The following is a 24,780-nucleotide window of genomic DNA, read 5'->3' as shown; positions in this document are numbered from 1 at the left end:
GGCAGGGCTGGGACTCTTGCTTTAAGCCGCACGAAGGTACAGATTGGGAACAGCCCCTGCATTTCGCTGCTGGAAGCCTCTCTGGGCTTCCGTCTCTGTTTACAGAGACCCTGCTCTGGCCCTCTCGGTTTGTACCCAGCTCATGCCCCCCCCCCCCCCCCCACCCACTTCCCCCCCCTCCCGGCCACCTTGCTAACCTGGGCTGCTGTGCTCTTGTCCCCCCTCCAGTGGGCTCCCAGGACAGCTTGCTGGAGATCACCTTCCGCTCCGGAGGTCTGCCGGTGCTCTGCGACCCCACCACCCCGCAGCCGGAGGACCTGCCCTCACCGCCCCCTGGCGCGGGCCTGGCCGAGCTGGCCCACCCCGCCGGCAGCCCCCTAGGTAGGCGTGACTGCCTGGTGAAGCTGGAGTGCTTCCGCTTCTTGCCGCCGCCTGCGGGCCCGCTGCTGGGGGGCCTGGAGCTCCTCAAGTTCCGCGAGTCGGGCATTGCCTCGGAGTACGAGTCCAACACGGACGAGAGCGAGGAGCGCGACTCGTGGTCCCAGGAGGAGCTGCCACGTCTGCTCAACGTCCTGCAGAGGCAGGAGCTGGGCGACAGCCTGGACGATGAGATCGCTGTATAGGGTGGGCCGCGGCGCAGGGCTGGGCCAGGTGCAGGGCCGGAGGGGCGCGGGGGCCCGGTGCACCGCCGAGGATGCCCGCGCGGCGGAGGGCGGTGAGTGCCGGGAAGATGAGCGACTTTGGCTCCAGCCAGGGGCCCCAGAGAGCCTGTGGTTTCAGGAAAGAATTACAGTTCTGCTTTGGAGGGTCCGATGGGGGAGAACTGGGACTCCCAGAGGCGAGTGGGCCCCTCTCTCCCATGTGTGACTTGGGAGGGGAGGGCAGGGCCTTCCAGAGCCAGTGGCTTCGGGAGAGGGTCCCTCGTGCGGATCGCCAGGCTGCCCGAGGACCTGCCACGAGCGGGTTGTTTCATCAGGCTCCTCTGCTCTGTCCCGCCCGGGGTGCCCGGGGAGCCCCCTCCCGCCCCATCTCCCAATCCCATGGCAAAGGGAAGCCATCAGGTGCCGGCTCAGGTCCTGTGTGTCTGGATATCCAGGATGTTACCAGTTGCCTAACCCTCCCCTGACCTTCTGGAAGGAATTCCTTCTCTAGGCCGTTGTGGAGATGACAGAGGTTGAATGCCCCGGTGGTAAGGGACGGGGTGGAGATCTCCGTGTGATCATGGAATTGGGATGTTTCACGTCGGACGTCGGGTAAGCACTGGGATGACTTGAACCTGGACGTTTGCTCTAGCTGGATGTGACGTGTTACTTCCGAGGGAGACTGGGAGTTGGACATCGTTCAGGCCCTTGCGGTGCAAGCCCTGGGGGAGGGCAGCCCCTTTGGGGCTCCAGATGATGTTGGTCCGATTCCTCAGTGTGGGAGCTCCCCCCTCTCCCGCCCCATCCTGCCTACAAGCTCAGCTCCTCCGCATGGAGGCTGGGAAGCTGCCTCCTTCTCCCTTCCGTGTCTTGCCTCAGGGTCCATGTCGGCCAAGGCTTGTACAGCATCCTCCCCTCGGAGAAAGTCCCCGAGCCCCCGGCCTTACCTCTCAACCCGTCCCCTCCACTGGGCGTTAGTGGTCAGCGTTTACTGCAGGAAAAAAACCAAACGCGAGCTGGTAGCTGAGACTGTTTCTTTCCACTCTTCAGAATCACTGCCACTTTGGTCAGGGACCACAGCCCTGTCCCCCCTTGACCTGTCTTTGACCATCCAGGCCTTGTCTAGAAAACGCCGTCTCGGCTGGCCGGCCAACCATGGCAGGGAGGCCACGCTCCCTTTGTGACAGTCCGGCCACGAGTGGCTGTTAGCAGATTTAAAGCTGCCTCGAGAGAGAGCCGAGCCAGTACTAGGGTCTTGTGTGTGGGGAAGTAAGTGTTCGTCCCGGAGAACGAGCAACAGACCCAGACAGCAGTAATCTGTGAGGATTCGGTGTTAAGGATGGGGTTGCCCAAAACACAGAGTTTTTCAACCCCAACCTTGCTTTATAATTTATAGAAGTGAAAGCGTAGCCCTTTTTCTTAAATAGCTGGGTTTCTTCTACACTAGAAAGTCCAAAGGAAAGGAAATACACATAGCTTTATGGTGGCCTTCCTGGGCACACCAGGGTATTGGCAGAAAGAGGATGGGGTGTGGATGGATGTGTGTGTGCACGTGTGTACAGATAGGCTTGTGTACCCGTGTGAGGGAAGGTGAGTACATGTGTGTGGGTGTGTGAGAAGTGACCGGAGAGAAGAGAGTGTGAATCTTCAGGGCGTTTGGACGACAGCAGGGTTGTATTGTTTTTCCTAACGGTTTATTTAGTTGGAGAAAGGTGGTTCTGTTTAGTTCGCTGTCTTTTCTAATTAGCCGTTGGACGGAATAGGTCCAAATACACAAGGAAGAAGCAGGAAGGTGAGAGCCCCAGACTGAAGGAGGTGTTGGGAATCCGGTGTGGCTGAGCCGGCTTCCCAGACTCTCCCCTGGGTGCAGCCTCTCTGAGTGGTAGAATCTTCTGGAGGGTTCAGGACAGTGGAAGGTCTGGCTTCTCGACCCCTGCCTGTAAGCAGGAGCCCAGCGTGAAGCCACCGGATTTGTGGGATGTGGCAGGAGAGGGGAAGGGCCAGGGGTGGGTGGGGCGTAGTTGCGCAAGGGTTTAGAGAAGCTGCGGAGGGAAAGAAGAAAGGGGGTTGAGCAGAGAGTAAAGGATGGGAAGCGGCTGTCTGTACCGCTGACTCCGGACCCATCCTGGACCCTTGGCCTCGGATGCTCCGCGGTGGTTTCCAGCTGCCTCAGCCCCAGCCTCCCCGCAGAGGGGGCCTCCCCTGGAGCTCTGGTTTGCACGTCTGCACCGTCCCCAGTGTGCCTGGGGTGTGGCGACGGGAGACAGGATGGAACTAGGGGCCTTGACGGGTCGCCAGCCGCTGGGCAGAGCAGAGAACAGCGCAGACCTGATTCCCCAGCGACGCCACCCCCTCCTCCCTCCTCCCTCCTCCCTCCTCGCTCCGCTCACTCAGCTGCTGCCTTCCTCCTCTTTCATCTTTCTGCTCTGCCCTGCAGACAGGACAAGTGGACACCGGGGGGCGCCTGCCCTATTGGTGCCTGCCTCAGCCTCCCCCCGGGGGCCGGCACAGTCCTGGGCACCTCCCAGGTGGCTCTCCCAGGTGCAGAGCCAGCAAAGAATTTCTCTGCACAGAACAGACTGCGTGTTGGGATGAAAACGATACTCCTATCCCCGCTTCTACCAACGCTCTCTGTGAAGCCCCTTCGTAGCTTCCCTTCTGCCCACGGCTCCTGTTCAGCACTTGTGTTCCTTTGATTTCCTCTTCGCCTCACCCCTCCTCTCACCCCACCGAGCCCGAGCCCTCTGCTTTCTGAAACTCTCGTGTCATTAACTCTGTCGGTTCAACTCTCTGGGACAAGATTCTGTTCATGTAAAGTGCACTTACTCCCTGGATGTCGTCACTAGTCTAGTGGCTTTTGCTAAATAAACCTTTCTTATTTCTAAAAGCTTTTCCATGGTCTTTTCTTGCTTCTTCTATCTGCTCCCTGACTTGCCCTCACTTCCACCCCACTCCCCAAGCCAGCGGCCATCAGCTCTGCGAGCCACTGTTCTCGGGGCGGTGGTGGTCAGAAAACGGGGGAGGAAGGTGGTGGCTTCAGGCGCGATTTAGCTAGACCAGCCTTGCTCAGCAGGTGGCTGTGCCGTGGTTTTTCCGGGACAGTGTGGCTTCCCCGGGGGGTCATTCGGCGGTGTCTGGAGACAGTTTCGGTTTGACCGAACTGGGGGAAGGATGCGTTTGATAATTAGTGGGTAGAAGCCAGGGACGTGGCTAAACATCCTACACACACAGGAGGACCCCACCCCCCACCCCCCAAGAGAGAATCACCCGGCCCCAAATGTCAGTAGTCCCGAGGTTCAGAGGCTCCGGGCTCATGCCTGCTTCCAGACTCTCCCAAGCCCGGGTCTTTTCACGCTGCAGATGTCACTGGCGTATAAGCACATTTTGAGTGCTTGAAAAAGTACGACATCGTAGATATTTCCAGCTATAACGAAGATCATCTAGATCATAAAATTTCTTGGACTCCCTGACTAAATGTCTGAACTACGCAGTAGTAGTAGGTAGGATTCCGAACGGCCCCGTTCCTGAAATGCCCATCCCGGGGTCAAAACGGGCTCGTCCCCACATCTGGCCTCAGGCATGGTGGTGCCCTTGTCGCTCGGCTCGGCAGAGGGGTGCTGGCTCGAGGGCACTTGGCCTTCCTGCCAGGAGGCGTCATGGAAAGCAGGAGGAAGGCTAGCGAGGGAAAAGCATCAGATAGAAGCTGCAGGACTTCGAAACCCGGCATCATGGAAACCAGATTACTTTGGCCAGGACATTTAGCCACCTCGAAGGCAGAGGCCCTGTTGGCCTGGTACTTTGTCAGGCGCGGCCAACTTTGCAGGAAGGCTGAGAGGATCTGATCAACCCTTTGCCCCTTTCTGAGTGAGGGAACTGAGCCTCATTTTTCTCATCTGTAAAATGGGGACAAAACAGACCACGTAAAGTGGTAATGACAAGTAAATGAGCAGGCATTTTCCGAGCATCAAGCAGAGTGCCTGGCAGGGGCTCAGGGCACCACAGAGCTTACCTGCTAGTTGATTGGGGTGGCGGGAGGTGTGCCCATGTGGTCTGTGCCTTTGTGGGCTGTGTGCATTTCCTGCGTGCTGAAACTTCCCTCGGAACTCTGCACTGAGAAAGTCCCTGGGGTTCCCAATGACGCTGGTAAATGTGTGAGAGGCAGAGAGCGTCTAACTTCACACGAAACTCCAGCCCTTGCCGGGCAGTGGGCACGTGCTGTGACCCCCCTGCTCAGACCCCGGCTGCAGGATGGCTTGCTGTCTTTATAACGGGTTCCATGCCTGGGACACATATACCCTGCAGGAGGGAGTGTGGGTTGGGCAGGCGGTGTGAGGCCGGACAAGAGCCGAGTCCTCCTGATTCCCTCACAGACTGAAGGAAGGCCACGAGGCCCCCAGGTGAGCCCATCCTCTTGCTCCCTTCTCAAGGGCCCCACCAAGGAGACCCACGTGTGTGGGGATGCACAGAAGGGGAGGTCTTCAGGGGCGTAGGTGACTTTTGCATTTTGGGAAACAGGAAATCAGAGTGAGAACCCCTCTGCTACCCTCCCCTGAGGGGTCCAGGGGATGACGTCAGGGCTCCCCAGAGAGAACACCCACCCTGGAGTGGGCAGGCTGGGGGTCTGGAGCCCACAGTACAAGTACCCTATTGGACTCTGGCTGGGACGGTAGCAGGTGGGGAGAGAGCAAGTGGGGAAGGGTCTCGCCACGTGCGACGTGATGGGATTCGAGCCCAGCCTCTCACAGAAGAGCCGTGAGCGGCATTTTAGCAGCACAGGGATAAGCAGAAGCAGGCCTGCTGAAGCAGAAAGCAGAGGCCTCACTGGGGGCCAATCTTCCACCCCAACCTGTTGGCCAACTGGGGGCTGGGCGGAGGCCGAGGTAAAGGGAGACTTGGCGTTGGGGGCCCCGGAAAAGGAGATGCCCCACAGCGGTGAGAGCGCCCCCTTGGGGCATTAGGGAGCTGAAATGAGAGGTAAGTACGGCCTAAAAATAAGACCAGTGAGCATTCAGCTCACTTTTCTTTTTTAGAACCACGTAATGGTAAGACACATGGCCTCCCCACATCCCTGGTGTTCGGCCACGTTTCTGGGTCGGAGCTGGTAGTGAGGCCGCCTCGGAAATGGGTTGACCGCCGGGGCTGGCCGCTGCTGCGCTCCTCGGTGACGGGAAGCCGCGTTTTCACGCGTGTCCCTGCCTGCTTTGCCGTGACGCAGCTCAGCCGGGTACAGACGCCCCCCAGGTCAGAAGCAAGTCTGTCGTGCTTCAGCAAAAGTGCCTCTTCCAAGTGAAGGATCGTGGGGCACATGGGGTGGGGGTGCCCGGCCCCACGTGCCTGTTTCCTGCCTTACGCACGGGGCCATGTGGTCCGCCCTGTTCCTCCCCTCGGGAGATCTAACAGCCGAGAAGCTTTCAGAGCGCACAGAGGTGCTGCGGGGGGAGCCTCCCTGTGCCCGCAGTAAAGGGCGTTCACTCTCCTCCCCTCCGGCCGAGCTCTTCCGCAGGGGAACTGACCACAGGGGGACCCACCAGTAAGCCAGCGTCGCCCCAGAATCACCCAGAAGGTCGCTGAGAGCCCAATGGCCAGGCCCCCTCCTGCCCCCACCGAGTTTCTGATTCCGTGAATCTGAGATTTCATTTCTAGCAGATTTTTAGGGGATGCTGACGCTGCTGATCTGGGCACCTCACTTTGAAAAGTGCCCCTAGAGAAGCTCTTCTCCAACTTGGGGAGGAGAGGGGAAGGGAAGGCGGGAGGGGCCGCGAGGGGACCTGCTGTTGCTCGGCAACCGTTCGCCAGCGGGTGACCCGGGACTTGACGGAAGGCTGTGACCAACTTGGGTTTATTGACATCTCTCTGGAGGCATGAACGGGCTTCCTCCCCGCTTTACCTGAGGCGCCCACTAACGGGACAGCTGCCACCCCCAGCCCCCAGCCCCCAACCAGGCTACTTAAAGGCCTGGCAGTTGCCTGAGGAGAGCCGGTCCCCGGGCCGGGCCTTCTGCTCCTTGCCCCAGAGGGTTTTGAGCTTGCGGTAGTACACCCTGCAGCTGAAGCCTTCCCTGAAGCCCCCCTTGATGTGGCTCTTGAGGGAGTGCAGAGTGGGGTACATGCGGCAGCAGGCCGCACACTTGTAGCCGCTCTGCTGGGCCGGGTGCCACCTGGAGGCCGTGAGAATGTCCTGAGACGTGATGTAGTCCGTGGAGTCCGGGCCATGCCTAGACTTCTTGCTGGCCTCTCGGGCGCAGGTGTTCTCTGGGGAGGAAGAGGACGAGCAGATGCTCTCAGCCAGGTCCTCGGGAAGGCAGCTGTCCCCCCTGCTCTCGTCCCGCTGCACCTCCAGGAAGCTGTAGGCCTCCAGGTGGCTCTCCTGGTCTGTGCAGACAAAGTAGCTGTAAGGGGAGAACCAGGGCCGGTAGATGGTGCAGTTCCGCCTCAGCTGCTCCCCGTTCTGGGGGTCCCTCAAAATGCAGTCTGCGGAGGAAAGGGTCGGGTTTGAGCGCAAGGCCCCAGGGTGGCCAGGGGTGGAGGGGCCGGGAGAAGCAGAAAGGCAGGCGGTCAGGAGTCAGGTGTGGTCCAGGGGTCTCTCCCCGCGCCCCCTCGACTGCAGTTCTGAGAGTAAGCAGGAGTCAGGGTGGCGAGAGCTGTCTAAGACCCATCCTTCCTCTGCTCCCACCAGTGGCAGTTGGGTATGGGGGGGTAGAGACCACTTGCGTTCCCTAAGCCTCGGCCTTGGCCAGGTGCTTCTATCCCGGCGGACACCTCGTCTCCCCTTCCTCGAAGGGCAGGCAGGTGGCTCAGTGGCTTCCCAGCACCCCTTTCCCACACCCCCTGGCCACGGCCATTGTCCCAGCCTCTCTGTCTGTCTGCCCGCAACAGCCCACCCCAGGCGGAAGCTGCGGTTTCACCCCCGGCTCGGGAGACGGGCCTGCGGGAGGGAGGGAGGACCAGGAAGGCGAGGACAGGGGTGGGAAGCCCCCGTCCTGTAGGGGAGCAGCCCTGCCCCTCCAGCTTCTCACAGGTGCCTGCCCAAGGCAGAGAAGGCCTCACCTGGAGAGAACCCCGGGTTCTGCACCCCGAGCCGGAACGCGCTGCTGTGGTACGGGGCTGGCAGGGCCTGAGCTGGGCTGGATGCCTCGGAGGGTAATGCGGTCTTTGCAATGTCTGGGTTAGGGAAGAAACGCTCTGGTGAGCTGCGCGAGGCTGGGAGTCCTCTTCTTGGTGACCAACCCCCCAAGACGTACCTAGAGGCTCTACCTTGGGACTTGATGACATTGCAAAGCTGAAGACAAAGAGCGCCCTTTTTGCACCCAGATAGGTTCTGGGTGGCATCCTGGGGAAATCCAAATGGGGCATTTTCATGGAGATCTGGGCAAGATTCTCTCCACGGGAGAAGTTTAGATACAGACCAGATGACCGCTTTCTGCCCTGCGCATCTTTCTCTTGACCTTCCTGCAGCTTGGTTTGTGTGTGTGTGTGTGTGTGTGTGTGTGTGTGTGTGTGTGTCTGTCTGTCTGTGTTCCAGCCTCAGAGCTTCCTCCGGGATCCAGGGGAGGGAGTCTGGTCACGGATCACATAGCTATAGTACATAAAGTTATGTGGTTTCTCCAACTGAAAGCATTTCCAGCCCACAGCCCAGGAGTGTTCAGGTGGACTCTGGCCGTGTGAACGCGCTGGTGGCTGCTACCACTTGGTGAAGAGCCAGCCCGTCTCCACTCCCAGAGTGGAACCAGAGCTCAGTCGGGGAAGCCACTGTGTAAGGGTCCTCTGGACAGGCACATGGCTGTTGAGGAGAGCTGGCTGGCCTCCTCCAGCCGTAACAGGCGCACCTCTCCAGGAACCACCCGGAAGCCTTATGACCCATGCAGGTTCCTATTCAGCAGGTCTGGGGGCGGCCTGAGCTCCTCCATTGCTAACAAGCTCCCAGGTGAGGCCCACAGGGAGGCCCGCAGACCACAGTGGGAACAGCGGGTCCTTAGACAGTCCATCTCGATTCCCTGCTGTGCTCCTCAGGGACCCTGCCTCCTAGGTTCCTACTGATGCGGTGGGAAGCCTGTCTCTTCTCTGGCCTGTCCCAGCCAGGGCTTCAGCAAGACCCTGCCCTACAGAGACCTGAGATTCTAGAGGGAAAGAAAAACTGGACAACAAATGTGTTCCCCCATCCTTCCCTTGCCAGAAATGAATAAACATCAGGAACTACTTACCATGAACGCAGCATTTTGAAAAATTATTTTCTCCCCATGTGTAATTTGACTTTCTCACTAAATCGTAGTCCTGTGACATGATCTGGTAGAGTACTCAAAAGCTTCCAGAAAAACCACATTTTTGTGGCCCTAGTGGCACCAGAGTTTACCTGGCAAGCTGGTGGCGTGTGAGGACATAATGTCGGGAAAAGTGCTCAGGGCTGAGGAAGAGATTCGAGGTCCAGAAATGCTGAGGAGTGAGAAGTTCTCCATGTTCGGACTGCCGTCGGGTATGGAGATCACACATCTGCTCCCCGGAGGCTGGCTGGGTTGTCCAGACGATGAACATTCTCAGTGCAGTTGACATCACAAGAGGGTCCCATGATTCCGCTCGCTGGCCAGGCTGTCCCTTTCAAAGACGGGCGGAGTCTCTAAAATTTTAGAAAGACTTTTTGGGACTTGTCATCCCTCATCAGCCTGCCTCGACTGAGAATGCCCGGGGGGAGGAAGCCTGTGGCAGAGATGTGACCACCATGTAATCTGTTGACTCCCATCCTGTTGATCTTTGGTGTCCTTTTGTGTCCTTGCTCTCACGCCCCCCAACTCTGGGGACCTCTGTCCTCTCTGAATAAGCTTCTCGCTCAGCTTCTCCTTCCTCTGCCTCACCTCTGCTATCCGGTGTTTTTGTTCTTTCTGCAACTGAGTTTGGAGTATAATTTTTACATTTTCTCTGGAAATTGTTTGAAAGTGGCAAAAAGTTGCAAAACGAAAACTAGTTGTTGTGCATTCTGTATCCGGGTTTTCCTGTTGTTAACATTTTGTCCCGTTTGCTTTGTCAATCCCCCTCCCTCCGCCCCACACGTGGCTTGCTGAGCTATTCCAAGGTAAGTTACAAGCATCATGGCCCTTTGTGCCTAAATACTTCCGTGCACTGCCTAATAGGGACCAGGTAGCGTTTTAAACGGTGGTGCTGTCTGTTTCTAGCAAATGACTACAACACAAGCAGGCGGCTTACTCAACACCATTTTCTCCTGGTGAGCAGTTTGCCGAGGGACTGAACTCCAAGTGGCCAGGTTGCTTCTCCTCTCCGCTTCGCTTCTGTCCAACCCCAGCCTAGCCTGCTGCGGGCGGTGGGGTAAGGGTGAGAGGTGATCCCGCCATTTTGAAGATAAGCCCCGTTGTAGAGCGCCACAACAGGTGCAGACTAGGTACAGAGAGTGCATTTGATCGAACTGTGCATCTGCTTGGGCTGCATGGAGAGACGTGGCCCGGTCGTGGCACACGTGCATGTGTGTGTGAGCTTCCGGGTGTGAGAGCCCAGAGTTGTCTTCCTGTTGGTGTCTGCCTGCAGGACTTCAGTGTTGCAGGACAGGGTGGAGGACCTCGCTGCCTCCCGCAGAGCCTGTCTTGGAGACTTAGAAGGCGTTGGAATTTAGTGGACACCATGGACCTGGGCAGCTTTGAGGGAATTGGCTGTTTGATTTGGCCCTTGTGGTGCAGAGGAAGATCCTGGGGTCCGGGGAGCTGGTGTGCGTGAGTTCTCACCCCGTTCTGTTAGCGACCTGTGCAGCATCAGGCAAACCTCCCTGCCACCGCGTCCTCTTATTATACTCATTTAGACGCTTGGAATGGTCTAAACCCGGGTGGTTTGTGTGCAGAAATGGGACAGGAGAGTAATGAGCGACGTACACAGGGTCCAGAAGATTTGGAATTTCATCCTGCAGGAGCGGGAGGGGTGTCATTGAATTCTTTCCACTGCCAGCTTGGGAACGTCAGACAGACTTCCTGTAAAGGGGGCTCAGAATACTGGGGAACACACGCAAAGCTCCCTCGGTGCCTGTTGGTAGAGTTTTTAAAAACCAGACACTTCCGGTCTGGGGATTGAAGAGTTTGTGGGAACCTGCTTGTCCAGGGTTTTCTCGCATGTTATACCCTCCTGGTATGTTGTTGCTGGTGGCCGGGGGCAGGAGGTGACAGTCCCAGAGTGGCCGGCCGCTACATAAAATGTGTCTCTCTCTTGTTTGCTTCCCACCTGCTTTCCGAGCCCCTTTCTCGGACAGGTAAGAGACCGTCTTTCTGATGGACGACGTACGTCACAGATGCTTGGCTCTGCTCGGACATGTGCATGTGGGGGTATTGTGGGGTGGGCCACCAGGTTGGGCAATCATCGTTTCTCTTTCCATCATCATCATTACGTTCTGAACCACCCCGCATCTAATCTGGGGGGAGGGACGGAGTGTGGGGGTCGTTAGTGCCATCAGCAGGAAAGGTGCTCATGGCACACCCGAGGGTGTGGAAGCAAAAGATGCCCCCGCCAGAGCCCCACATCCACGAGCAGACCGCTTGTTCCCAGGCTGACCTCTGCAGAGGAGGTTATGAGTGACTTCTGTAAATGGTAAAGCCTCGGGAACAGCTTCTCTACACCGTCTGCCCGTAATGTGGTCAGGTTTTAAGGATTCCTCTCAAAAGCCCATTCGATTAAGCCAAACTTACGAAATGGCCAACTCTTGTGCCAGGCCCTATGCCAAGTGCTCCAGAAAGTTTAAAAAAAAAAAAATCACTGGGGATACAGCGTCTCCTCCAGGAGCTCCCCACTTGGTTTTCAAAACCAGGTGCGTTGGCCAGAAAGACACAGGGAATTGCAAAGAGTACATAGGACAGGTTTTCTTTAAACTACTGAAGAATTCAGCATAGACATTTGGGAAGGTAGCGAGTGAGAAGTGCGGGAAATCTACAATGGGGCGTGATCCTGTAGTTGCTTCTTAGGAAGTTTTTCAGATAAGAGGAGCTCACAGTTCCCGAGTCACTTGGGGTTTGTTTGGGTTACTTACACTCGCAGAAATGAGCAGGTCTGCTCTGTACATTCACCCGACACCAGTAAGGAGACCGGCTCAGATCTATCAGAGTCAGGAAGTGGCAGGGGTGGGAGGGGGGGTGTGCCTTCCCCAGCCAACCTCTTTTGGACACTTGCCCCGGTTTCACGGTGGCCCAAATACACTTGCTGGTTTGGAGGGAAATAGTCAAATGCTTTCATGGCCAAGGGCTTCCTGGCAAGTCCACAGATTTTACGATTAAAGAAAAGCTAGGATGCAGGACACGATAGGGAAAGCACGCAGAAGTGGGTGATGGTGTGGCGAGATAATGCTCTTCGTAGAGTCACAGGAGCTGATGACCCCATTGGGGGCTGGGCTGGAAGTCCTGCTGGTGCGGTGTGGCCACACCTGGAGCTCAGGCCACCTCACCCAGTCAGCTCTGTGCCCCAGACCCCGGGGTGGTTCTACCCCAGTTCCCTAGCACGGGCCCCACTGTGGTGCCTTCCCTGTGTGCAGCAGACGCATAGACCTGGGAGTGGGGTTTGTCTGCTCTGCCCCCTGCAGCTTCCTGCTGCCGCCCAAAGACCTTTACAGGAGGGCTTCTCTAGCTCGGGTGCAGAAGGGGTATGTCTGCTGAAACCGCAGTAAAGGGAGATGCACCCCCGGGCCAGGGACTCAGCAGTGCAGGGCAGGGAGAGCTACTTGATGGCAAGTTCAACAGAAGCAGCAGCACACCCCAACCTCACTTACTCTTGGGAAGGCTCCGCGTGCGTAGGCACTTGGAGGTGGAGACCAAGAACAGAGTCTGTGCTCAAGTGTTACCTCTTCTTCCCCCAGATTGGCAGAGTATCTAGAGTACCTGGTAGGGACAGAAACCTCACGTGTGCCTCCAAGGCCCCAAAGAATGGATCTGTCTTTGGAGGACAGAGCTTGACTTCCCGGTGGGGGAGGACACCCTGAAACAAGCGTGTGGACGGTGTGGCTTAAAGCCCCAAGCACCATTCATTCCAGTGACAACCCTTAGAGCTATGATCTTGACCTCTGTGGTTCTCCCATCTGCAGAATGGGTCTGGCAGTTCGAGGGATTTATTGAGCACCTTCTGTATACCCGACCAGGCTAGCTGTTAGGGATACAAGACGTGGCCTTGTTCACAGCCTGGTGGCTCTACCTGCCGCCCTTGGAGTTAGTCCTTCAGACCGAAGTTGGGGAGAGAAGGGCCGCCTGTGAGGCTGCTCGTCCGTGACACCAGGCCACGGGAAGTCCGTGGAGAGGGCGAGAACCGAGGAGTTCTCATTCAGCCCCTCTGGTCATGGCCCTGTGACCTCAGGTCCAGAAGACAGTCCTTCGTGTCCATAAGTAGGATTCCTCCCATGGCCCAGCTCGCTGGCTGGTCGTGAGGCTGCGGTCAGGCTCCTCCTGCTCCGCTGGGTGTCGAGGCTTCGACGTGAGCCGGTCCGGAGCCCCCACCCGGCGTCTCTCGGCATGCAGCCGCCCATGCTCCCACGTTCCTCTTCAGGAGACAGGGAGCCTGTTTTCCCACAGAGAAAATGTGCCCCACGGGCGGCCTTCAGCGGGGAGCTTCCCACGCGAGCCTCCACCAGCTTCGGCCCCTGTGCCGGCGTCCGCTCAGCTGTGTTCACAGTGACAGAAAATACCATAGTTCATTTCTTCGTCATTTTTTCTTCAGAGGGCTCGGTGGCCCCAAGGTCAGGGGTCAAGCCAGGAGTCAAGGAGGCAGGTGTAAAGGGATAAATTGGGGGGAAGTGGTAGGTTTAAGGCTGGAGCTCGTCACCAATGGGCCGGGCAGGGTGGAGCTGGAAGGGCTCGTCCCACGTCCCATCTGGAAAACCCACACTGCGGGTTCTCCCCCGAGTGTTTCCAGAGCCCAGGGCAGTGACAGCTGTGGGTGTGGTGTGTGGGCAAGAGGCCGAGCGACCCGTCCCCGCTCACCCCAGCCCTCTTCCCCTCTGTTTGCAGTGGACCACGGCATGTTCGAGAACGTGAACGCTGCCCACGCCCCGAAGCTGCAGCCCAGCTGCTCCTTCCCCCACCTGTCCCGGCTGGCGGCCCCCAGCTCGGCCGCCCCGGGGTCGGGGGTCTGGGTGGGCAGCAGTCAGCACCTCAAGAACCTGGGCAGAGCCGTGGGGGCCAAAGTCAACGACTTCCTGCGGAGAAAGGAGCCCTCGAGTCTGGACGGTGCAGGTGCCATGGAGATTAATAGGACTGCGGGGGCCCGGCTGGCCGGCGGGGTTCCGGGCGAGGAGGCCAGGTGAGTGCGGTTGGGGGGGCCGGCAGCACTCCAGACTGACCCGGGGCCTCCAGAGAGCAGCTCTGAGCCGGGGACATGAGCTCGCCCTGCAGAGGACAGAGCTGGGCTTGTCCTGGTTGTTGGCTGCCCTGGGGTCACTATGGCTGAAGTTTAGCAAGCACCTGTCAGGCGTGCACAAGCGCCAGGCCCCACGCTCCCCTAAACCCTGAAGCAGCCCAGATGGTTTCCATCTTGCACAGAACCAGGTTCAGAGGGGTGAGGTTATGGAGTCAGTAGCGGCACAGCTGGATTCGAACCCCAGCATTGCCCGAAGCTCCCGGGGTGGATGCTAACACCCAGCCACAGCTTCGAGCCGCTGCTCTGCCGCTGGTAGGGGAGGAACGTGGGTGTCCCTGGGACCCACCAGGGCAGGGGAGGGAAAAGCCTGCTGGGGTCACCAGGTCCCTGCCAGGCCTTGTTTTCCACACCGGCTATGCTCCTCGGCAGGCAGCGTCCCCCGTAGGGCTCATGGCAAAGCTCTGATGTGACACAGCTCGCCGGTGGTCCCAACGGCAACACGTAGCTGCTGTCAGCGCTGGGCAGGGGGTCACCAGGGAAAAGCCAGCGGTGCTCCAACTGCCACAACCCACAGAGCAAACCGAGCAGGGGTGCGCTTGCTGGGTGGGCGAGCCATCGTGCGGTGGGAGCCGGGGTCTCACCACCTTCAGAGCGCCCGGGGCTGTTGTCATTGACCCCCAGGTCGGCCCTGCCAGATGCATTCCCTCGGCTGGATCCTCCGCCTCCCATCACCAGGAAGCGAACCCCCCGGGCCCTGAAGACGACGCAGGACATGCTGATTTCGTCACAGCCCGTCCTGAGCAGCCTGGAGTACGGGACAGAGCTGTCTCCCGGGCAGCCCCAGGACCCCCTTCCCACTGCTCCACCCGAAGCCCCCCTGGAAGTGGTGGACAAGGGCGAGGCTCTGCCCAATGGAGAGGTTTCCGTGTCCGTGCCTGACCTGATTCACCAGGACGGCCAAGACGAACCCAAGCCGAAGATGACTGAGTGCCGAAGGGCCTCCTCCCCGGGCCTCCTGGAGAGGAACGGCCTCAAACTCAGCCTGAGCCGCCCCGACCTGGCCGAGCCGCTGGAGGACGGCAGCTCCCCTCCTCGGGCACGGACCTCCAGCCTTGACAATGAGGGCCCGCACCCAGACCTGCTCTCCTTTGAGTAGGGCCTCTTCTTCCTGCCAAGCACCCCCTTCCCCTCGTCCATCTCTTTCCCTGGTCCCCTAGCCCCCGACCCCGGCTCTGTGTGCCCTTGGCTCCCTGGTGCAGAGATCAGCAGAGAGCTGGTCCCCCCGTGTGGGCTGTGCAAGGGCCAAGAGTCCCTCAGTTGTCCTTGTCAAAGGCTCATTTTCTGTAAACCTGAGGACAGGTCCTCTGGGTGCCGGCCACAGCCCCGGGCTGTTGGAGCACCTCTACTCCCCCGCCGCCCTGACTTCCCGCTGTGCCCCTGCCCCTCTCCTTCCACGGTCTGGTTCCCCTCTCCGGCCTCGGCTGAGGGGATCTGGCTGGGTGCGAAGTGAAGGGTTTGGCCGAGGGTGGGCCCGGCCTGGAAAGCGGCCTACCCTGAGTGCCGCCCAGCCTCCGTTCCGCCCGGTCCTCAGACCGCGGGGGCCCCAGGTGGTTGCCTCGCGTCTGGCCTTTGGGTACGGGCCAGAGGAGACACCAGGCCTGAGACCCGGAGGCAGCCTGGTCGCCGGCAGTTCTCGGGGTGTTTCCCATCTGGCCAGTTGGGGAACACACCAAGCCCCCCAGGATGGGGCCCAGAGCCAGGCACTGAGGAGGCCCTGGGGGAAAGGGGTACGACCTGGCACATGTGGGCGCCCGGTGCAGAAGGGGAGGCCGGGGCACCCTTGCTGCACGAGGACAGGGCTCGGTAGGCCCTGCAGAGGCAGCCAAGCGGGCCACCATCCTGCTTTGGGGGAGGGCCCGGGAACTTGGCGTCCAGGCAGCTGGCCCCAACAGAACCTGGGGCCGAAGTCGTGGAGAAGACAGGATGAGGCCAGGGCAGTCGCTGGGGGCTCAGAGCAGTTTTCAGGGACCACCCCATGGCCTGAAATGAGGCAGAGGTAAGGTCCGGGTATGGTAAGTGTCCGAGCTGGGGTGACAAACAGGAGACTGCGATGTGGCAGGAGCCCTGGGACAGGTTCCCTCTCACCAGGCAGGAGGTGTTTGCGCTCATGTTCAAATGGCCTGTGATTCCCGTCTCCCTCAAGCAGCCTCTGCCCTGCCTTCCACTGGCCCAGATGCCACGTGGTCCTCTCTGCATCCCGGCCTTCGGGATCTATGTCTGGTTCATCCAGCACTAACCGGTGCCTGCCCTCCTGGGTTAACCCACTTTTATGTTCCTCTCTCCCACCAGGGACCCTGTCATGCTGTCTTCCTGTGGCCAGGAAACCCTGTCGGGGGGAGATCCCAACCCTGGGGGCCTTTGCAGCAAGAAGAGAACCTCCCTTTTGTTGAATAGGGTGGCTGGCTGCCTAGAGAAGCCTGGGGTGGCCCGTCCAGCCGTGGCAGCCGGTGGGCCTCCTGCTGCCGTCCCTTTTCTGTCCATTGTTCGGCTCCCCCTGCCCCCCAGCACTGCTCATGTTGTCCCATCACCCAGTTCCCGCTCCCCGCCCTCCCCACCTTTGTGACATCCAAGCAAACTCCTCTGGACCCAGGATCTGGGAGCCTGGTGGGAGGCGGCTCAGCAGGGTGCTGGCGGCCCTTCTGGTGTTCTTGCTTCTGGAGCCTCCTGCCCCCTCTCGCACCCCGTCTTCCGTTGCCCCAGAAAGCCGGGCTGCACCGTGTGCTCCTGGCAAAGCCTCAGCTCCCTTTCCCACGAGGGGCTCTGCAGGCCGGGTGCCGGGGGCAGGGCGGGTACTGAAGGTCTAGATCCTGCCGCCTTCCTCCAAGAACATTACTACGATATGATCTCTGACCCCGAGACTCAGAAGTTCTCGGGACTAGCGTTTGGAAGCCTGTGAGTTCTCCCAGAACAGCTTGAGGTTTTGCAGACAACACAGAGCTGGGGACCGGGTGGGGGGCGGGCAGAGAACCTAACGGCCTGTGCTGGGAGCTTCCATGCCAGAAGATCTGTTTGCTTTTCCGGTGGGAAACTCAGCAGAGCCTTGGCCCCTGGAGCTTCTGCCCCAGAGATCAGGGTGGCCCCCGCCAAGTGACAGGGTGGCCCCAGCCAAGTGACTCAGCGGCCCGACGTGCGGAGAGCTGGAGGGCCTGGGCTGGCTTAAGCACGCTGCTCTCCATGCCACACCCAGCCCCTGCTGAGGTCCGGCACCTCAGACTCAGGGTAGCCCAGGGATCCCGGGACGTCCCAAGACCATTGCCAGCCTAACGCTGGAGTTCCTCAGACTCATGTCTGGTGCCCAACGAGGACCGGCGGGACCCTGCTCCCATCGTTGGCGTCTCTATGATCTCCACCCAGGCCATCGACCTCCCACCAGGGGTGGGGAGGCGGTGAAGCCGCCATGTGGGGGAGGGGGGGCTCAAACCTGAAGTCCCAGCCTAGATGCGGCCGGTAATGCCTGGTGCTAGGGGCTGAGTGCTGCCCCCAGGCGGCAGCAGTGACAACTTCTAGTCCTCCTGAGGGCCTGGGCTCTGAGCAGCTTCCTGTGTCTGTCTCAACAGCCTGACCTCACTGTGGTCACAGTGTCCCCCCTACGCCCCGCCAAACACACCCTCATAGTGAGTCCAGCTTCTCACTATGGGCCACTTGGGTGGCCTGGTCGACGCAAGGGCAGGATAATGAGAAACAACCTATCTTCTGAGCCTGCATAAGGGAGGTGGGGGCACAGTCTCTTCCCTCCCTGGTACCTACCCCCAGCCCCACTGTACTCCTAGTCGGCACCGAGCCTTCCCCTGATAAATCACAGGTGAGCTTCCAGAACCTGGCAGGAGAGTGGCGCTCTCCCCTGCACAGAGAGAGAGGTGTCTGTGTGACGTTATGTGGGCGATATGAAGACTAATGGGCATAGCTAGGCCCATCGGCTTTGAAAGAACAAAGAGCTTGGCCCCACTCTGGGAGAGGAACTTTACAGATCTGAGTATTTTCTAGAGATTTTATATTTATATTTGTAGTAGTGTTCTGGTAGAAGGAAAGTGCAGAATAAAACGATCTGATTTGGTTTCGTCCGTTGGCTTTGGTTTCTCTGGACTGAGGGGAAGTGGTCGATTTTCTCAAGGCTGGCTTGTTGGCGGGCGAGCACTGGCCTTTTGGGTTAGGAGCCCCGGCTGCTGAGACAGAGGTTGAACCCTGAGGCTGGTGGGCACTGTCTGCTGACCTCCCACCAGAGGCCCTCGGGGGAAGTGATCTCAGGTTTCCCCCTCCATGAGTCCCCCTAACTGGCTGGCCACTAAGCATCCCTCTTCCAACCTGACCATCATGTGGCTGTTGGAGGGGCGACATGACGGAGGCAATTGGACCCCTGGATTGTCCTCTAGGCCATGACTTACCTGGGGCACAGCCCTCTTCCCCGGAGGAGGGGACAGGGCTGTGCCTGTGCACACGGACCTCCTGCAGAGGGGCCAGAGCTGCTGGCTGAGGTACCTCCCCACCCTGGAGCAACGTTGACGCTCGATTACTGGTGGGAGCCTTGCTGCTCCGAGGCCAGTGTCAGGCCCTGGGACCCGGAGGCCTCACACAGCCGAGAGAGGGCCGGGCCTCTAACTGCCTGAAAAGGCAGGAAATGGAGAATGGATGGGAGTGGGGCAGGAAAAGGGGCCTTTCTTCTGTTCACAGTAGCCATACACCTTTTTAAAGGGGGCCCGGCTCTGTCCTTTGCTGGGTGAGAAGGGTGGGTTCTACAGCTCAGCACGTGGGGTCCCAGGCTCCACATCCGAAACGCTTCGGGCAGGAGGCCCCCAGCCTTTTCTGCATTGAGTTCCACTCAGTGTCTCAGAGGATGAAGAAGACAATGGTCCTGAAGGCCGTGCTGCTTGCTTCCACCCAGCGGGGCACGGCGCATTGTTCTGGAAAGGCGGCAGAAACACAGACACCAACCCCACACATTCCCCGCATGGTGAATGGTCCAGGTGAGGGGAGCATTGAAATCACAATAGCAACTTTTCTCTAGGTCCAAGCCCTAGCAACTATACCCCAGGTAACATCTCCGACTGACGGCTCCCCGGGTGGGCTTCTGCGGGCATTCAGGTGTGAAATACACCTTTCCCATGCCTTTCTTTTCCACTGTGATGCAAAGTAGGTATTTGGGGCGAAGATCAAAGAGGGGATATTGTAGCAAAACGGTTCTTTGCAAGTGTAGAAACGGCTGTGCCTGTCACTCTTCATGCGGTGCTCCAGGCTGAGCTGATGGTCTAGAAAGCTGGGTGCAAAGATGGATTTGTTCATAAAACCTATCCAAGCCCCTCCAGGAGCCCAGTACTGTCTGGTGCGCAGCGGTAACCTAGTGGGAAAGGGCTACCTCATTCTCTCCATTTCAGGAAGGGGTGAGGACACCGCAGAACCCTCACTCCTGGGACAGGCTATGTTAGCAGGGTACCAAAACGCAGCAGAAGCATCGAAGGAGGGCAGTGAATTTCAGCTGGTCGTGTCCTTCCCTCTGAGCTCAACCTTCCAGTAACTGCTGAAGAAAACCAACAAAGCAGAGGTCATCAAGAAACCCACTTCATTCCTGAGGGCCGCGCACGGGCTGCTGGGAGCCCAGCTGGTATTTGGAATTAATGGAACCCGAGAATCCGGGACGGCTCCCCAGACTCCGCTCCCAGCTCTGAGATTGCCTCCTGGTTCAGTTTGCTCTCAGGCTTTGGAATTCCTTTCAGGTCAGGGAATCCTGGGAGTGCTCTAGAATGCTCTGTGGTTGGACTCCGTGTCCTGTCCAGCTGGCGGCCGCAGATGACTCGGCAATGGTTTATCTTTGAGATTCGGTCCCCCGTGGTCCCCTGGGCTTCACTCTGCCAGCAGCATGTGGGGTGCCCCCATGCAGAGCCCCGGCTGGGCTCCCCTGGGAGCGGGAACAAGTAATTAAGTCTGCACAAAGAAATTCAGCCCCGGGAGATGACTCCCCGCTCCCCCCACCCCCAGACAGTGTCCTACGTGCAGATGGCCTTTCACATTTCCATCTCTCCCACGGTAATGCACTCGGGAAACTTTAATTTAGGTTGTTCAGGGAGAGCATCTCTGAGCGCTTTGCCCCCGCACCGTGCCCATCTCCCCGCTGGCCCTCGCGCTGGGACACGTCGTGAGAGCCCAGAGTCCCCGGCACGGACTAATGAGAAAATTCCTCCGTGTTGGGTATCTAGGGCTCGTCCCTCCTGGGACACAAATCCTCTTTGTGTCCAGCTTATCTCCAGCTGCTGCCATGATAAATGGTCCGAGTGGAGGGAGCCCAGGCTGGCCCTGTCCCGCGGGACAAATCCCCTGGTTGCTGCCCCCACGGCCCCGGAAGCCAGCTTGAGGGAGCGTTGAAAGACGCGCTGGGGCGCAGCGGGCTGCTTTCTCTCTCACGGGAGGTGCCTGCGGACTGTGTCTGTTGCAGACTGGGAAGCACAGCCAGCATTTTCTCCTTGGAAACAGCCAGAAAGGGGGAAAAAGAACCAAAATGGAAAAGCAACTCCACCCCCAACAAACCGCACTGGTCTGGTTTGGTTTTTACCATTTAACGAGTTGGCCATGGTCGGGCCGTTTGCTAGCTTCTTCCTTAAGGCACCATCCAAGTTGACCACCTATTCTCTCTGGGTTCCCATGGGTTCCCCAACTCCTGTCAGCCTGGTGGTTAGGCCCCGGGGAGGGTCCGGCCGGCTTCTAGGGCTAACTCTCGGCCTGTGGCTCCGTGGGCCTGGTTCAGGGTGGTCCAGGTCACCGGGAGACGGGTGGAGGAGCAGCCTGGACCTGGGAGATGGGGGGACAGGAGCCCCGTGGGTGCTGTGAGCGGCTCCCCGCTTCAGCCAGCATCTGAGCTCCGTCTGCATCCTGAGCGCCCGGGGGACAGAGCCAGGCGCCGGACGGAAGCGCTCGGAGCGAGTCTGGATCACTCATCTCCTCGTACTACCTTTCGGGCCTTCTCCGGCAGCCGGTAAATTCCGCTCCTGGCCGCCCTCCTTGCTCTCCTGAAGTCCTGGGTTCTCTCTGCCCAGAACCGCAAAGACAGCCTTTGCGGCAGACCCGGAGAGTGTTCGATAGCCCGGGGCAAGGAAGGACATTCTCGGGGAGCTGGTCTTCTGGACAGGGGCGGAGGCCGTCTGGGAAGTGACACCCCCTCCCCGTAATAGGCGGGGTTGGCAGCCCCGCCCATGCCTCACCCCAAGACCTTGCTCGTCACCCAGGGGGGCTGTGGGTGACGTACACCGTGAGGAGGCGGAGGCCTTCGGTGAACCGCGGCAAGAGGTGTGAGACGGGCTCTCTGCTCTCCAGAGCACGCCCAGCCCGCCGGCTTCCTCTCCTGCTGTGGCCACTGTGCCTCAGGACCTGCCCCCGACGTGCTTGTGCTCAAGGCTGTCCTGCCTGCCTTTCTCTCTCCTCGGACCGTGCCAGGCTGTCCTAATGAATCCTTCCCATTCCAGCTCAGGCCTCCCTTGCTCCGGGGGTCCTTCCCAGATGCCACCCCCCGGCCATGCGGTCTTCCTCCTGGCGCTTGTGGCGTGATGTGGAAAACAGCTGCCTCCTCGTCTGTCCCCCCGGGCCCTGAGCCCTAGGGTGGGGGAGGGGGGCGTGCCCTGTTCATCTCCAAGGCCTCAGCCCGCAGCACAGGGCCTGGCCCAGCTCAGGAGCTAGTAAAGATGTGCTGGGAACTGAAGTCCAAGAACTTCTCCTTTATTTGGAGAAATTTTATAAATATGTCCCATAGACACAGTCAGGTGCTAAATGGTGTGGAACAGACCAGACAGGGTTTTCACTGAGGTCTGGAGCAGACCAGCCCCTTCCTCGGGGCCTCTGCCCGCCCGCGGTCTCTGCACCCGATCTCAGACTTCAGAGGATGGAGAATGATTAATGGGCCGGGGCGTAGGTCCTTTATCTCCCACCGGAGCCTCCAGTTCCCTGGACAGGTGGGTGCCCCCTCGCCCCGGAGCCAGCAGAAGCCGGCACTCATGTCATGTCCCGCCTCAGGTAGGAAGGGTCTCTCTTCAACGCCAGGCTCCCCACCCACCTCCGGCTGCTGCTTCTCCAACACGGTCCAATACTGGACTTCCACATTCTACCACTTGGGGCTCTGCTATTAATTGGTGCTTTATTCTTTTTATAAAGATTCTATTTATTTATTAGAGAGAGCACAAGCAGGGGGAGTGTCAGGCAGAGGGAGAAACAGGTTCCCCACTGAGCAGGGAGCCCGATGCGGGGTCCCAAGACCCATGATCCCAGGATCGTGACCTGAGCCGAAGGCAGAGGCTTAACCCACTGAACCCACTGAGTTAACCCGCTTCACCACTGAGGCTTAACCCACCCATCCGGGTGCCCAGTTGGTGCTTTATTATTATACTTCTGAAGCTCCTGTGTATTGCAGGAATTTGTGCTAATCTGTTTACCTTCATTACCTCATTTGTCGTTCTCAGTCAGCCTGTAAAGAAAGTCCTGAGAAGCCCATTTTTCAGATACAGTCGGTCTCTTACTGCCTTCTGAGGTATTTTTACACGCAATCGCATTAAAGCTCACATCCCGTGACACAGTTATTTCAGCCCATTTTGTAGATGGGGACACTGAGGTTGAGGCAGTGACAAAGCAGAGCCTGAATCTTAAAGACACATAAAGGACAGGGCAGGACCTGGAGGCCTGGGTCTCCAGACGGGAGGGGCAGGTGTCTGCTCTGCTCTTCTCTGTCTCCTTCACACCAGCCTAAGAAAAACCCTCAGGAAGTGGTCGTGGCCCAGAAATGATGAAGGCAATTTTATTAAACACCAAAGATTCGTGCAGGATAAGAGCTGAGGGACCCATTCGCCGAACTCACTCATTTTACAGAAGAGGAAAGACCAAAAGCTGCATTTTTTTCCAAGTTCTCCTGTGCTGGCATGGTCTCCAGCTCCCCACCGTGCCCTGTGCGGTGAGACCTGTTACCCCGTTTTCCAGGGGAGGCTGACCAGAGGCTAATTGAGTTTCAGCAACTCGCCCAAAGACACTCTACCAGGAAGCGACAGAGCAGACCTGCTGCCTCTTGAAAGTGTTCGTTCATAAGGGTTTGGGGTAGAAATCTGTCTTGGGTTTGCAAGAATTTCAGCCCCAAGCAAGGGTGGCAGTCCAACTTCGACTGCCTTTCAAATTGCAAACTGAAGGAGAAGTCTGGCTTATACACTAATCCTGTTATCGACGCTGGAAATTAAACATTCAAATGTGAGGTATTATTCCAAGGAATGGTTCGGGTTGGAAGAGCTACCAGGGTTCCTCACTGTGGTGGTGGTGTCGTTTACACACACACACACACACACACACACACACACACACACACACTTGTTTTCTTGGTTATTGTATGACCTCTCGTGGCTTACTTTAGGCATTGCAGTTTCTGGTAAGAATTTTTGCAAAAAGCAGCTTTGTCATATTCCTAAGATCATGTCCTAAGGTCAACGAATAGTATGTGGGGAAGAAAAGAAAAGAGATGACCCGTCCTAAGAATTTCAGTAGCAGAGAGAAAATAGATGGGGGTGCTGGGGAGGACAGGAAATGAAAATTTCCAGAAGTCCAGAAAAGTTAAAACTTAAAGAGAAAATACAAAAAGGAGAGAGAGAGAAGAACTTCACATAAAAGAAATAGATTAAGATGATCATAATCGAAAAAGATATGTACCTAAAAGTATAACATTAACATTGTTAAAACAGGAATGGCAGAGCTACGGGGACAAGTCTGTACACCAACTATGGTAACTAGAAAGCGAAACTCTATTATATCCTGTGTTAACACGAGACACTTATTTCTCTGTGATAGGTCATATAGGTGAAAAATCTATAAAAATATTTTTTACATGATTTGTAATCTTAAATACATGGGGTGGGCCTTGAGAATGAACTTTAAAATGAATAGAACAATTCTCAAATGAAATATTCACAGGATGTCCACCAAGAAAGCCTCAGAAGTCATGTCAAACCATGTCTTCTAATTATAACGCTCTACGGTTTGGAATCGACACAAAAATAAAAGCTGAAATATATGTTTAAAAACAACTACAAATTACTGAATCATCCCGAGATTGCAGAGGATGTTCTTCTATAAATTAAAAATACCTTGACCTGAACAGCCATAAAAATTTGTGGGATACCACTGAAATAGTACCATGAGCTAAAGTCATGGCTTTTGTGTATATACATACACAAAAAATAATATATAATATAATAATATTATATTAAAATATATAATTAAAAATGTGAAAATAAGCCAGATAAACTAAAAAAAAAAAAAAGATATTAAAAATCACTGAAATCAAGAATAGCGGTCTAAAAACAAGATTAACAAAGTTCAAAGCTGGCTCTGACAAGACTGGATAAAATTAATAAAAAAGGAAGACAGAAGAGAAAAGAAGGAGGTGTGACTACAGTCAAAATAGAGTTTTAAAAATAATATTATGAGCTACAGGCCAATAACTGCAAAAGTGTAGATAAAATGGGTAAATTCCTGGGAGAGCAGAGAATGCCAACACTGGCAAAAATAATTGAATGAAGCACTAAGCTTGAAAATATTTAAATGGTAGTAAGAGGTGCCCTCCTCTCTTCACCAGAGCTGCAAACTCACTTTTGTAAAAAGTACTGATAAATTTTCAAGCATGAGATCATTCTTACCTCACAAAGTTGTAGCAGAAACGAGAAAAAGGAGAAAGCCGGCTTCATTTTCTTTATATGACTAGGATAGCCATGCTTCAGTAAATTATAGTTCTGCTTGGTTTATGAGCTTTA

At 57.2% G+C, this 24,780-nt stretch overlaps 2 protein-coding genes across 5 annotated transcripts in view; one reads left to right on the top strand and one right to left on the bottom strand.

Moving 5' to 3' along the window:
- Positions 1-18,081, top strand: part of LOC132025746 (carboxyl-terminal PDZ ligand of neuronal nitric oxide synthase protein-like) — a 262,674-nt gene extending 244,593 nt beyond the window's left edge. For all 4 annotated transcript variants that reach the window (XM_059413435.1, XM_059413434.1, XM_059413436.1 and 1 more), the window contains 3 exons: positions 229-381; positions 13,612-13,903; positions 14,642-18,081. In XM_059413435.1, coding sequence (XP_059269418.1) covers positions 229-381; positions 13,612-13,903; positions 14,642-15,116 — 920 coding nt within the window. In that variant the 3' untranslated portion in view covers positions 15,117-18,081. The remainder of the gene's footprint in view (positions 1-228; positions 382-13,611; positions 13,904-14,641) is intronic.
- Positions 6,409-9,656, bottom strand: SPATA46 (spermatogenesis associated 46). The gene is made up of 3 exons (XM_059414125.1): positions 8,991-9,656; positions 7,688-7,801; positions 6,409-7,111 (listed from the first exon to the last, which is right to left on the bottom strand). The coding sequence occupies exons 1-3, from the start codon at positions 9,091-9,093 to the stop codon at positions 6,585-6,587; spliced, it is 744 nt and encodes a 247-aa protein (XP_059270108.1). The 5' UTR covers positions 9,094-9,656; the 3' UTR covers positions 6,409-6,584.
- Positions 18,082-24,780: the final 6,699 nt, after the last annotated feature.

Source organism: Mustela nigripes, chromosome 10 (genome assembly GCF_022355385.1).
Source record: "Mustela nigripes isolate SB6536 chromosome 10, MUSNIG.SB6536, whole genome shotgun sequence".
Taxonomy (NCBI): Eukaryota; Metazoa; Chordata; class Mammalia; order Carnivora; family Mustelidae; genus Mustela; species Mustela nigripes.
Note: the sequence above shows the minus strand (reverse complement) of the source record. Positions and strands in the feature narration are given on the sequence as shown.